Here is a 13,231-nt window from a genome sequence, read left to right as displayed (position 1 = left end):
AACAATGAACTGCCCTCGTGGCTTAAGAATATAATATTTACAATTAAGGTTAGATTATTTTTCAGTTGCAATTCAAAACCTTTAATTTCAGTTGTGAAATTGCATTAAAGTTCTGAAGACTTGTGATTGTTGTATTAGTCACTGTTTATATTTATATATATAGTTTTTTTTTAGATTGAAATTAGTTTTGATTCATGATCTACTTTTTCCAAAAACAGTCCTTTAATAATCATGATTGTTAGGATATGCTGATTTTAACTCACTGAATATTATTTTGTTCTTGGGTTTATCTAGAAGACACCTTGGTAATGGAAAATGCTTCATTTGCTTGGTCAACAAATGAAAATCCAGCTTTGAAGAATATTTCTTTGAGAATTAAGCCAGGATCTTTAGTTGCAGTTGTAGGCCAAGTTGGTGCTGGTAAATCTTCACTTTTATCAGCCTTCCTTGGTGATATGGAGAAATTGGAGGGATATGTTAACATCAAAGTAAGTTTCTTCTTTCACTTTAACACAGATTAATACTCTGTTGTTAAAGCAATTTATAATTTTTGTAAAGTAACACAAAGCCTTGTAAGTATGTTTTCAATTCCATAACGTTAACAAATACTACTTCAAGCTTACTTGGTTAAAATCTAGAAGAAATTGCAAGGTAAAGGGTCATAGTAATAAAATTTTTTTAGTAAAAAAACCTTTGTTCTAAACATGTTTACATTCCTGTGTGCACTAAACTATTATCGGTTTAATGAATCTGTCATGGTTACATTGAACTAATGGATGTTCTTCATCAACTTTTGTAAGGAAATGTATTTGATTAACAGTCAATAAAATTATTGCTACTGATATCTGATCTCCATTATATTGCATCAAGAGTATAAAATGGTCACAACTAAATAAGAAAGTATTTTTTATTGTACCAGTAATTATACTATTGAGGAAATTTTTAATATGTAATAATAAAATTATAATATTGATATTTAGATACTGTTTCCATGTATAACAATTCAAATTCTGTATTTTAACATCATTACACAAAAGTGGAATGTAAAATATAAGGAATATTTTTAATGTATTTGTAGAACATGTGGTACAATAATAGTATAATGGTATATTCCACTTGTAACCACAAGTAATTATTGTTTACTGACAGTTTTACTCTCTTAATATGTCTAGTACTCTGCCTTGACAACCACTGTCTAGATGTCTGTATATACTTGAAATATTGTTGGGTGAAGCTAATCGTGGATTCTTTTAACCATTTTATGACAAATCCTGCAACGTGCAGAAATTGAGTCACAAATTTCACTTGTATAAGAATACATTTGGTAACTCTGAGATTTTTAACATATGCTCTTAAAAAGTGGTAATATTTTGTTAAAGGTAGTAAGTATGTTGTACACAAAGAATGATGATATTATAGTTGTGTTTACTAAAACAATGTTATTTTTCTGTTGCAGCTACTTGCATTCAAACTATTAACAAGGTGATTTTAATTTTAAGTATAATATTCGTCTATCATTTGCATAATCTGTAGAACATCCTGAAAGGATTTCAAAAGTTTATAAGCTAAATATTTTATTTTTCATTTTCTCAACACATCACTAACTCTAGCTATTATCATCAACGTATAATGCAATAAAATAATTTAAAAAAACACGTATGTTTTAATCTTTTGTAAAATATCTTTAAAGATTTTTGTTTTATTAAATTTGTAATTTCGGGTTTTTTTCATTTTCATATATATTTAATATTTTATTTTCATTTCTTGTTCTTTACTATTTATTAGTCATCCCAACATAAGTCAACAGTGCTCTAGAAACATATTGCAGTTTCTTTAGGAGACGTATCCAACCCTTTGCTAAAATTTTCATTCAGCAAGTAATATCATAAGCTTTGAGAATGGAAGTAAAATATGATATACATTCAAAAATTGTTTAAACCTTTTAAACATATTTAGGTAAGAAATAAGAGTAAAGGTAGTAGTTAATCGGTAGCAACAACACTACAGTTGATTACATTTAATCCATGATGACAAGTGTGCACCAATTTCAAAATAACCATTGCAAGATTACTGTGTAAAGTGAGCTCTTACTAATGATTATATATGTGTGTATAGCATCTACATGTAGGCTATAAAGATAAAAAAAGGAAATCTGTTGAAAGTGGGCATGGCATCTGTCAGGGTTGAACAAATTTATGACTTGTTACAACTGTATACATTCAGAGAACTTTGAAATAAAGAACTTAAAGCAACTTATTGTCCAGATGTCCCTTTACGTAACTACCACTGTATTATTGAAGATAAAAGAAAGTCAAAGTAGAGAATTTTCATAACTCATTGGTCAAGTGACAATACTTCTCAAATTTTAAGTAGTTATTTAAAGGTTTATTTTGAATTAAAGGACTTAAAACGTGGACAAAACAAAACTTTAAATCATAAAATACATTACATTATTAATTTCATTGGTAGTAAAGGTGTTTAATTATATTCTAAATGTAACACAGTGACATGCACAGAAAATCATTTAAAGGGTTAATGGTTGTGAAAGGATTATTTTGTTGTTCCAAGCAGCCAGTTGTATAATCAAAGTAATCCGAATCATGGTGAGAACAAAGAAAATACAATAAACGACATATTAGCATTGATATTTGTCAATCATGCTCTTTAATTTAAATATATTCATGGTGTAGGTCTTAAAACCACTTAAACCGGTATCTGTGAGTGATGTTTAGTTCTAACATTCTGGATTTTATTTCAAAACTCAAAACTGTTCCTATCCATGTATGGAAGACTAAAGTATAATAAGCACTTGAGTACAGGATAATATATTATAGGAGAGGTGTTAACTTCCATCAGTAATTTTTTAATCACATTAATAATCAAATTTTTTTCAAGAACTGGTGGGAATTTTTTTTTTTTTTTTACAGGGCTCTGTAGCCTATGTTCCACAGCAAGCCTGGATTCAGAATGAATCTATCAAAAACAACGTTCTATTTGGTAGAAAATATATAGAAGACAAGTACAACAAAATTTTAGATTCAACTGCTCTGAAACCAGATTTGGAAATTCTTCCTGGTGGTGATAATACTGAAGTAGGAGAAAAGGTACACATTTGACTAGACTAGAGGAAGTGAACAGATGGTTTAAGCTTTTAAGATTAAGTACACACTAACAAATGTTATTCTGAGCATGGCCTAGTGACTAGCATGAAGGCATAAGGGTCTGGGGCCCGAGATATAATGATGAATGTAGTCCATACCCTCAACATGGCAATAAAAGTAAGAATCAATCCTGTTTAAAGACCTGAACAAAATCCATGTGGTGACAGTTACTGCTGGCTGCCTTCTGTTGGATAAGTTATTCAATATTAGGGATGGCTATATCTGAATCCTCGAATATTTGACCAGAATGTTTAGTCCACATCAAAGTAAAATGCCATTTATTTTGAAAATTTAAATTACCAGTTTTATTAATGACTATAGTGTAATTGTATTCATCCAGTTAATACTAACAGAGACTTAAATTTAACTTTTAGCTGAAAAGCTCTGTAAAGGCTCAACATTTTAATTGTTACTCAATGACACAGTTCAATAGTAACTTCAGTTTACATAAAACATTTTAAAGTAATAATATATTTTAAACAGTAAAAATGAAAGCAACACTGAAAATTTTGTGTATATTTAGAACTTATTTACAATTTAAATTACACTACCATTTCAACAAAAGTTTCACAAAATATTGTTTCTCTTTATTACATTTTCAAAATGACATATGATAAAAAGAAAGCTTTTTTAAAGTAACAGAAGTACAAGTTATCTTTATAAATATAATAATACTGTCTTTTGTATGTCCATGTAACTACTTTGCAGCATGTGGATGGATCTTCACCAAAATTGGTATAAAGGTTCATAAGGTTCACTTATAGATTTTCAGTTTTGCAGTTTTTCATGGTATTTTAGCTGCTACATTGCCTCCTATAGATTGATTTTCACCAAATTTGGATGGCGGTTCATTAGGTCTATATGAGAGTACATACAAATTCGCTTTTTTGTGGTGGTTGTTTTTTTAATTAGTAATTTTGCGTTTTTTATTACTGCTTTGCCCTATGCTGATAGATCTGCATAAAATTTGGCATGAAGGTATGTTGGGTCTATTTGGATAAACTAATTTTCAGTTTTACCTTTTTGTGTTTTGCAGTTTTGATGGGTTTTTTTTTTTATTTTACAGTTACATATAAGGAAAGCAGCTTTCATGTCCTAAAATAATCTTTCATTAATTATGAATTTACATAACTTCCATCCAGGGAATGGGTACTTTAACTAGTAAAACAAAATTTGTAATTTTGTAGTGGATTGAAATATACATATCTGTCATGATTTTATGAGTTCATGTCAGTGACTTAACAATGGGTGTGCTAAATGGTCCATAAGCCACTCATTTAATATCCATGTAGTTTTCTTGATTGTTTTTACACTTCAGAATTTATCACATATAATACTTTTCTGTTGTTTAGCTCCCAATATCTTTCCTCCAAGGCGAGGTATGCTTCCTGCTCATTGATCATAACTCTAGACATACACAGAAGTTTGTAACTGACTACACCACTGTTAAATGTATTGTAAGCCTTAATATTTTTAGAGTGTAGATGAGTGTATTGAACTAAATTTTCAACATTCTGAACAGAGTTGTATATTGTATAAGATCATGATTTGCTGTTTTCATACTGAACAAATATGTATTAATATGTGTTTTTTGTTTTACCTGTGCAAAGAATGTTATTGTAAATTAAGGTCTTGTTACAAGGTTGTTATCCTTTCTACTAATAACATTATGAAGTTGTGCTTATTTATTATTGAAATGAATTAACTACAGAATTAATTAGATTCATTTTGTGAACATATGTAGGGTATCAATGTTAGTGGAGGTCAGAAACAGAGAATGTCACTAGCACGAGCAGTATATAATGATGCTGATGTGTACTTATTGGATGATCCCCTTAGTGCTGTTGACTCCCATGTTGGTAAACACATATTTGACAATGTTTTGGGACCTAAAGGACTACTGAAAGGAAAGGTAATATAAAGTTAGAAGTAATCTGAACTAGCTCAAAGAACAACTTATTGAATGTTGACTACTTACCTTTATTTACTAAACGTTATTATGTGTACTGTTTATTTTTCCATATAGTGATATATGTACTGTTTGTTCTATAGCAAAGTTACATATAAATTGTTTATTCTTCTGTACAGTGATATATGTACTGCATGCCCAGTCATGTATGCACTGCTTATTCTACTGCACAGTCACATATGCAGTATTTATTCCACTACTAAGTGGCATATGCATTATTTATCCCACTACTCAGTAGCATATACACTGTTTATTTTACTGAACCGTTATTGGTACCGTAACGTTTACTGCACAGTAATATATGAACTGTTTATATCACTGCACAGTAATATATGTAGGGTTTATTTTACTGTACAGTAACATTTGTACTGTTTATTCTGCCACACAGTAATATATGCAGTTTACTTTACTACAGAGTCAAATACCATGAATAGTTTAAGCCAGAATGTTAGGAATATAAAGTAACTTTTTTTCTTTTTGCTAGTGTGCATGGCTCATGAATTCTTGATAATTTTGTTACATTTACATATCTTTTTATATATAGAGCTGATGACATAATGAAAATGGTAGATTCTTGATATGCAAGCATATATCATGTTAAAAGAGCATTTTCATTGCATATCTTTTGCCCAGACTGTTGTATTGGTAACGCACAAAATTTCCATCTTGCCACAAGTGGATACCATTTTAGTTCTGAAGGACGGCTGTCTCACAGAGTCTGGTTCTTACAGTGAACTTGTAAGCAGAAAGGGAGCATTTGCTGATTTCTTGGTACAGTATTTGTCTGAAGTGGTAGAGGAAGCTGAAACTGTTGACCCTGAAGAGATTGAGATAATTGAAAATGTTGTTGCAAGAGTGGGTCCACATTCAGAGTTGAAAAGGTGTTTTTGAGATTCATATTCTCAAAAAAAGTAGGATAAATAGATTAATTTGTTATATCATATTGCCTATAAAACAATTTTGTATATAAGGTATAATTTATATTCCTGGTAATTGAGAAGATGCCTCATTAAGTTCTTGTATCTAAAGATGTGTTTATTTTGTACTTTATTGTTAAATTAAATGTATAACTGGCCACACGTGTTACTTGCATTATTGAGAATGTAATAAACCCTTATGTTAACTTTACTTTCATTGTGTGATGACTGATTATGCACAAAATATATTGTAATGAAATGTGTGAATATTTATTAGCAGCTCATCGAACAGCTCTGAGTTTTTCAAATACCAGCTTTTAGCTCATTGATACAGCATCTCTTACCAATTTGAGATCTAATTACAGTTTTGGACTCAGAAGGCCAGACCTCTTTGATTAATGACCACACCTGAAGTCTCACAGATTATTCTATTCTAATCCTGCCTGGAAGAATTTCAGTTTTAGGGTAGTTTAGTGGAGAACCTGATGAGTGATAAAATCAAATCAGGAACACATGCTTGTTATTGCTGGTTCACAAAAATAGAGCTAATAAAAAAAAGGGGGGAAATGTATTGTAAATTACTTTAATCCTGTCTAAAAGAATTTCAAGTGTCATAGTTATTATGGATTTCCTTTCTTTTACAATATTATTTTGTTTAATGAAGATGTAACATGAGAGATAGTTGTATTAAAAAAATATAAACTTTTATATATACATATGTTTATATTAAAGAAATAAATAACATAAAAGGAGGAGGTTCAAAATGTGAACTACATAATAAATAAGGTAGAATTTTTAGTTCTGTTTAAGGTCATTTTATGAAAGATCTTTTATTATTTTATTTCTTTTGTAAGGGCAGAGGTTGAATGGTGCTTATAATAGAAATGGTAGGGTGGTTGTGTTTCTGCTTTAGGAATTATAAGAACTTTTGAAGGTAACTGTATTCCTATAACTTGTTGCAAACAGTGAAAGGCAGTAGGAGTTGAGACATTGTAACTCTAAGCATCAACTCCATACCCTTAATTGATTTTTCATGCTTGGTGACTAATTTAACATTGTTGTTTGCATTTTGTTTGATTGGTGGAATATCTTTAAACTATTTAGGTGCTATTGCCACAGGTATTATCCATTTAAGGTGACAATTAAGTTTTCTAAACATGTATTGTATATACAGATATATAATTATCTGTCTTTGTCATGCATTCAGAAGACATTCTGACAATCCAGTATTTATTCACAGTAAACTTGACATTTTTTTCTTTTAAATATAATATTTTTAATACTGAAATGATCAGTATTGTTGAATATACTATGTATGCTGTAAAAGCAGTTCACCAACATAAAATTGAGGAAGATTGTTTTGTTTTGTTTTATTTGACACATGTAGATATGAAATGCAATTATGCATGCATGTAAATTAGATTAAATTCGCTTCAGGAAAATAATTATGCTGAAGTCCAAATTAACTTTGTACTTGGGATAGAGAACTTTTTGGTTACGGAATAGTATCAAGTTTAGATCATATTGACCCTTTCACAACTGGAGGAGTTGTAAGTGCATTTCCCAGGCTAGTTCAAACATGATTTCAGATATAGTATTTAACCCCACACATTCAGTGCTGCCCTTTATATGCAAAATGTTACTTTACACATACCACAAAACTTCCATGTCTTTCATGCAAATCATTATGCATCACATCTTAACCAGTAGAAACATGACATGCTAATGTGTTGCATGTGACTCCCTCTACAATCCACTACTTGAATCTTCACTTTAGCATTCAAGTTTTGATGTGCTAATTTGTTTCTTTATTACTGTATGTTTGACTTTATTTTCCTCTTGAAGCGGTTAATTTTCAACTTAATTTTATTTATTCAACATAATTTTTCCATTAATATTTATCAGTTCATTCAAGTCATTGTTCTTGTGTACTCACATTTAGTGTTAACCTTCTTGCTATTAATTCCGAATTTCTCATTATCACCTTGGGAGGGATCTCAGGTGCATGCAATCTGAGGATGGACTTATTTGTTTTATGCATCAGGAATTTGATTGTTGTGTGATTCATCCTTTATCTCCAACCTTCTCCACAGCTCTCACTTACCCTTCTGAGCCTTTTCTTGTTTACAAGGAATTTGTCTGTTGTTTTCCATCTCCAGAATTTACTGATTATTGCCATTCCCGTCTCATGGTATCTCCTTGGTGTAATTCATTCTTCACGGAATTATGTCTTAGGTTTATGGTGTTTATGCTTTGTCTCTTAATTATTATTCATCTAATTCTTCCTTATTACTTTTAGTTTTACTCCTCCCCACTTACAAACAGTAGAGTTGATCAGTCACCTCACTGGGTGATGAAGCCTCCTGTTACATATTCACTACACACTGGAATTGATCTGTTGCAAATCCAGTTCACACCCTTTGACTGGGAGCCCTTATCCATCTTTCACATGAATGTCAGTTCCCAATGTTGAGGTTCCAGATTTGAATGGTTCAATCACATAAGTCCTTACATAAGTTGTTCCTTCGTCTTGATGCCAGATGACAATTCTCAGGTTGATAAAGCTGTGATGGCTTTTGTGTCATACCTAGTAATCAGTTTGGATCTTATTCCACATTTCTTGAGTTTTAGGTGAAGTGGTATGATTCACATCCTATCCTTGCATGAATGTCAGTATCCCATAAAAGAAGTGTTGGATGTATTAGACTTGTGAAATACTGTCCATTTCACCCTAAGCATTTTACATCTCACAATTTCCACCCTTATGTTTAATAGCTTGTATATACACAGCATAAGAGTATACCTAGCTCAGAAGTGGTGTGGTACCCCTCTTCTAATCTTCACATCTATTTCTCTCATTTTTAGGAGTATCCTTTGAATATTGTAGGAGGTATTTATGTTGTTCCCACACACCAATTCCTCCTCTTCATTGTGAGATTCTAGTTAATCTTGTTCTGGAGGTAAGTATCCTATCTGAAATTATAGTTTTTCTCTACTGAAAAATATACTTCCATAGGTACCTCACACTCTTCCTTCCCACTTCTCTGATGCAAAACTTCAAAGTGATGTTTAGTAGAAGAATGTAGAGAGAGCTATATGCATCACGTGAGCGTCTCATGCTTCTGTTGGTTAAGAGATGATGGATAACGACTTGCAGGAGAGACATGTTGGAATTGGAAGATTCCAGCAGAAAGAGTGAAAGGCTTGTGGCATTCATAAAGTAAACGTTCACATATAGAGAACAGCACTGAACAAGTATAGTTAATCTTGTAAGAGAAAGTAAGTACTCATTTGAAATATATTTTCAGTATAGGAAAATTATAATTTAGTACAAACCAAATTTAAATTCAAATTCAGATTTTCAGAATTGTGGTTGTTATTACATGGTGGTCATCAGATGATCCTACTCACTAAAGAAAAATTTTGAACAACGACTTAATAATTGCATACTAAGCCTTTAAATAAGTATTTTAGTATTTTGTGAACTTAATTAACAAGCCATTGCAGCATCTTTCTCAACTGAAAGTGAGAAACCAAACTAATTCATACTTCAGCATTTTATAGCTGAATAGTTTAGATTATAATAAGTCAGAGGTATTTCCCATACCCAGTCATAAAACCTTCAAGCCTTTTCCAGGTGGCAGAATTGGATTTTATTTAAAACACGCACAAAAAGAAAGATTATCTTGATGGGAAGATATTAGATTCATCTTGAATTAAGACATGAGTTGGTTCTGTTTATTTACCTGAAAGCAATATTTTCTTTGTAGAAAAAGTTATGTGTGTGATCAGCTAATACTAACTTTTATCAGTGTGCTTTAAGAGAGAAGAATATTCACAATGGAGAATATTATCTTTTTTCTGTTGGCTATAATGCAGTGTTCATATGTTTCTTTTGATAAATTTCACACCTAAATATCAATGACAGCAACAAGCATTGATCAAAAATTTTAAAAATAGGTAAGGTTCATTCATCCATTCTTCTTAAGTTAGACTAAGGGATACATTTAAAATTTTACTCTCATTACAAACTTATCAGTTTGTGTTTTCTTTACAGACATTTGTCACGACTTAGTGGTAATGAAAGTGAAGGAGGACAACAATCAGAATCAAAGAAAATTACTCGTGGACTATCTACCTACTCCTCTAATGATGGGCCAAGGAGACGGCGAACCAAATCTGGAAGCTCCCAAGTAGAGCAAGTGAAAAAAGATAAGCTAAGCTCTGCACCTAACTCAAAACTTGTAAATGCAGAGTATACAGAAGTTGGATCAGTAAGTGCAAAACATATTTCATGAAGATTTTAATCAGGTGACAATACAATATGCATAACTTGGGTTATTGGATGCACAAATATTTCATGGTATATTGAATCAGGTAACGGTACAATAAGACAAAGCAGTAGGTGCAAACATATTTCGAGATATACTTAATTAGGTGGCAATGCAGAGTGCAAAAGTTGGATTGGTAGTTGCACATTTCTTGGTACATTTAGCTCACCAAACAAGGATGATTTAAAATGAGCAGATCATGTTCTTTCCATGAAACTACGTTTAAACTTTAATAAATCAACTTTACTGTCAACATATATCAATAAACTAGGCATCAAAACATAGTTTACAATTAAAATTTTAATTTTTCTATTCCACAATGTAGTTTTGTAAATAGGCTTTTCTGTACCACTTGACACTTGTTTGCTCTGAATTACCCATTTTAAATTTATTTTCTATTTTTCTATTATTTTCTTTGTTTCTTCTTAGGGTTACATGCTTTTATATTATATATCACCAAGCTAAATATGGTTTTATAACCTCTATGTTTCTTTTTTTATGGAAATATAAACCAGAAAAGCAAACCCATATGTCACATCCCTACTAGTATATTCTGCCTTTCAAAAATGTTACAAATTCTATGGAGCATTTGCTACTGGATTATTTCTAACCAACAGATAAAGAATATTCTATTTACTGAAGGAGAGAAGACTAGTAGTTACTGGGATAACCAGTTTTGAAGGTTTTGTCATCCATTTTTTTGTTTACAAGTGTTGAAATTCTGCTTAACCCAGATATGTGAATTTTTTGACAAATTTTTAGCTTAGTTAAAAATCTATATTATTTATATTATTTTAGATCATCATATTAGTGACAATGCCTCGTATTCTAAATTGTATGTTTAAATTCCCCCCAAAATTTTTAAGATCGCACTATCATAGCAAAAAATTAAGGTTTAATATTTGACATACTCTTCAATTGTGTAAGTACAAAAGATTAAAAAAGACAAAGTTGCAGAGGTAAGTACTAAATTTCTTGTTTTGTACGTGTATTTTTATCTACTATTATAAAATTACTATTGTAAAAATTATAAATTTATCAGGTTAAAAAAATAAAAATCAGCACATCACCTTTAGTTTGGTTTCTTCTGTTATTCGAGATAGGAGAATGTACCCCATCTGCCTCAAGTTAGGCACATATTTCCACATGAAGTTCTTGAGTGACTTTTTGAAGTTGGAATGAAAAATTATAAGTAGAATTTTAAGTTATGCATGTTTAGAAATTAGCAAGAAGAAATGTTTTATAATGTTGTTGAAATGTTGATGTAATATTTTATAGTTAGGTAGTGTTGTTCTTGCTATTTTAATATGAATCTGGAGCTAATTACCTTTTTTTAGTATCAACATGACCTATGTCAGTCTATTAATATTTTATCATTAACTTCATATCTTTTTCATCTTATTATAATCTTTTCTTTTACATTTATCAGTTATTGAAGTGGTTTATGTATTAATAGCATTTCTAGCAGGTAAATTTTAATTGTATTTTAATGACAAATAAAAATGAAAAGTCCTAGAGAAATTGAAACTTTACTTAGAGAGTTCATTGATGAATTTATTTTTATGTAATATTATGATTAGTTTAAGTTAATTTACATTCACAGTTATCTCTGAGTGTTTCATTTATCTTTTTCTTATCCATTCCTTCATGATTCTACTTTCAGGTAAAATGGTGGGTGTATCTTGCCTATATTAAAGCTATTGGTGTATGGGGAATTATCATCACTTTTATCTCCTTCATGATATCTCATTCCTTCAGTCTTGGTGCCAATATCTGGCTTAGTGAATGGAGTAACGATGCTGAAAACCCTGAGAAAGCTTCAGATATACGTCTTCGAAATTTGCGACTTGGAGTGTATAGTGCTTTAGGTAGCTGTGAGGGTAGGTGTAGAAATCAGTTATTTGAGTGTCATTGCTCAGCATACTGTTTAATACTCTGTCATTTTTTCATCATTGTATTATATTCTTTGCTTGATTACTTTATATATTTGTATCACTTAACTTTTATGTTTATATTTTAAAGTTCGTGTAATTTTACCTGGATAATTTTGAATCACACTAACCATTTTTCATAATATCTCTAGCTTTATTACTTGATATGATTATAAAATAAAAATTTAGAATGGAGTTTTCATCTGTCTTGTGATTGTGTAGTCATTTATGTGTTCATTTATATATTTTTTTTATAGAACTCTGAACTTTTAAGAATTAATTTTGTAGACATCTAAAAGTGTTTTTATGCTTATTAAGAATGGTTTAGTTAATTTCAGATTGATCATAAGCTCGTAAAAAACTTTATATTTCAAAAGATTTTTTTCATAACCTGGTTGCTTATTTGTTTTTCTTACATGCTTCATATTTTTAGTTTACTTTAAATATAGCTTGAAATAGTTGAAATGTATTTATATTTTTATTTCTATTTCTTCTTTTAAATACTTAATACCTGTTTTCTCAATTGTTAAAATTGTTAAGCTGTTTTATTTTCATATTTTGTCTAGCTATTTTTGTTCTGGTTGCAACAATTATGTTGAATTTGGCAACACTCTGGGGCTCACAGATTCTGCATGACAATATGTTAGAACATATTATGAAATGTCCTATGTCGTTTTTTGATACCACTCCAATGGGAAGAATTCTGAACCGATTTTCCAAAGATGTAGATACAACAGATGTTACTATTCGCTCTTTTATTCGTCTGTTTCTCCTTCAGTGCTTTCGTTCTACAATTGCTTTTATTGGTATATGTTTGGAAACACCAATTTTTCTTGCTGTTCTTCTACCTTTGGGTGTTTGCTATTCTTTACTTCAGGTAATTTTCGTTTTCTATCTTTAATGTTTTATTTCAGGTACTTTC

General features: G+C 30.5%; 1 protein-coding gene across 3 annotated transcripts in view; it reads left to right on the top strand.

Annotated features, from left to right (window-relative positions):
- LOC143253365 (multidrug resistance-associated protein 1-like) overlaps positions 1-13,231 on the top strand; it is a 59,438-nt gene that overhangs the window by 30,634 nt on the left and 15,573 nt on the right. For all 3 annotated transcript variants that reach the window (XM_076507135.1, XM_076507134.1, XM_076507136.1), the window contains 7 exons: positions 295-488; positions 2,928-3,104; positions 4,906-5,073; positions 5,764-6,011; positions 10,105-10,321; positions 12,042-12,258; positions 12,876-13,186. In XM_076507135.1, the coding sequence (XP_076363250.1) occupies positions 295-488; positions 2,928-3,104; positions 4,906-5,073; positions 5,764-6,011; positions 10,105-10,321; positions 12,042-12,258; positions 12,876-13,186 (1,532 nt within the window). The remainder of the gene's footprint in view (positions 1-294; positions 489-2,927; positions 3,105-4,905; positions 5,074-5,763; positions 6,012-10,104; positions 10,322-12,041; positions 12,259-12,875; positions 13,187-13,231) is intronic.

This window comes from Tachypleus tridentatus, chromosome 6 (genome assembly GCF_004210375.1).
Source record: "Tachypleus tridentatus isolate NWPU-2018 chromosome 6, ASM421037v1, whole genome shotgun sequence".
Classification (NCBI taxonomy): domain Eukaryota; kingdom Metazoa; phylum Arthropoda; class Merostomata; order Xiphosura; family Limulidae; genus Tachypleus; species Tachypleus tridentatus.
Note: the sequence above shows the minus strand (reverse complement) of the source record. Positions and strands in the feature narration are given on the sequence as shown.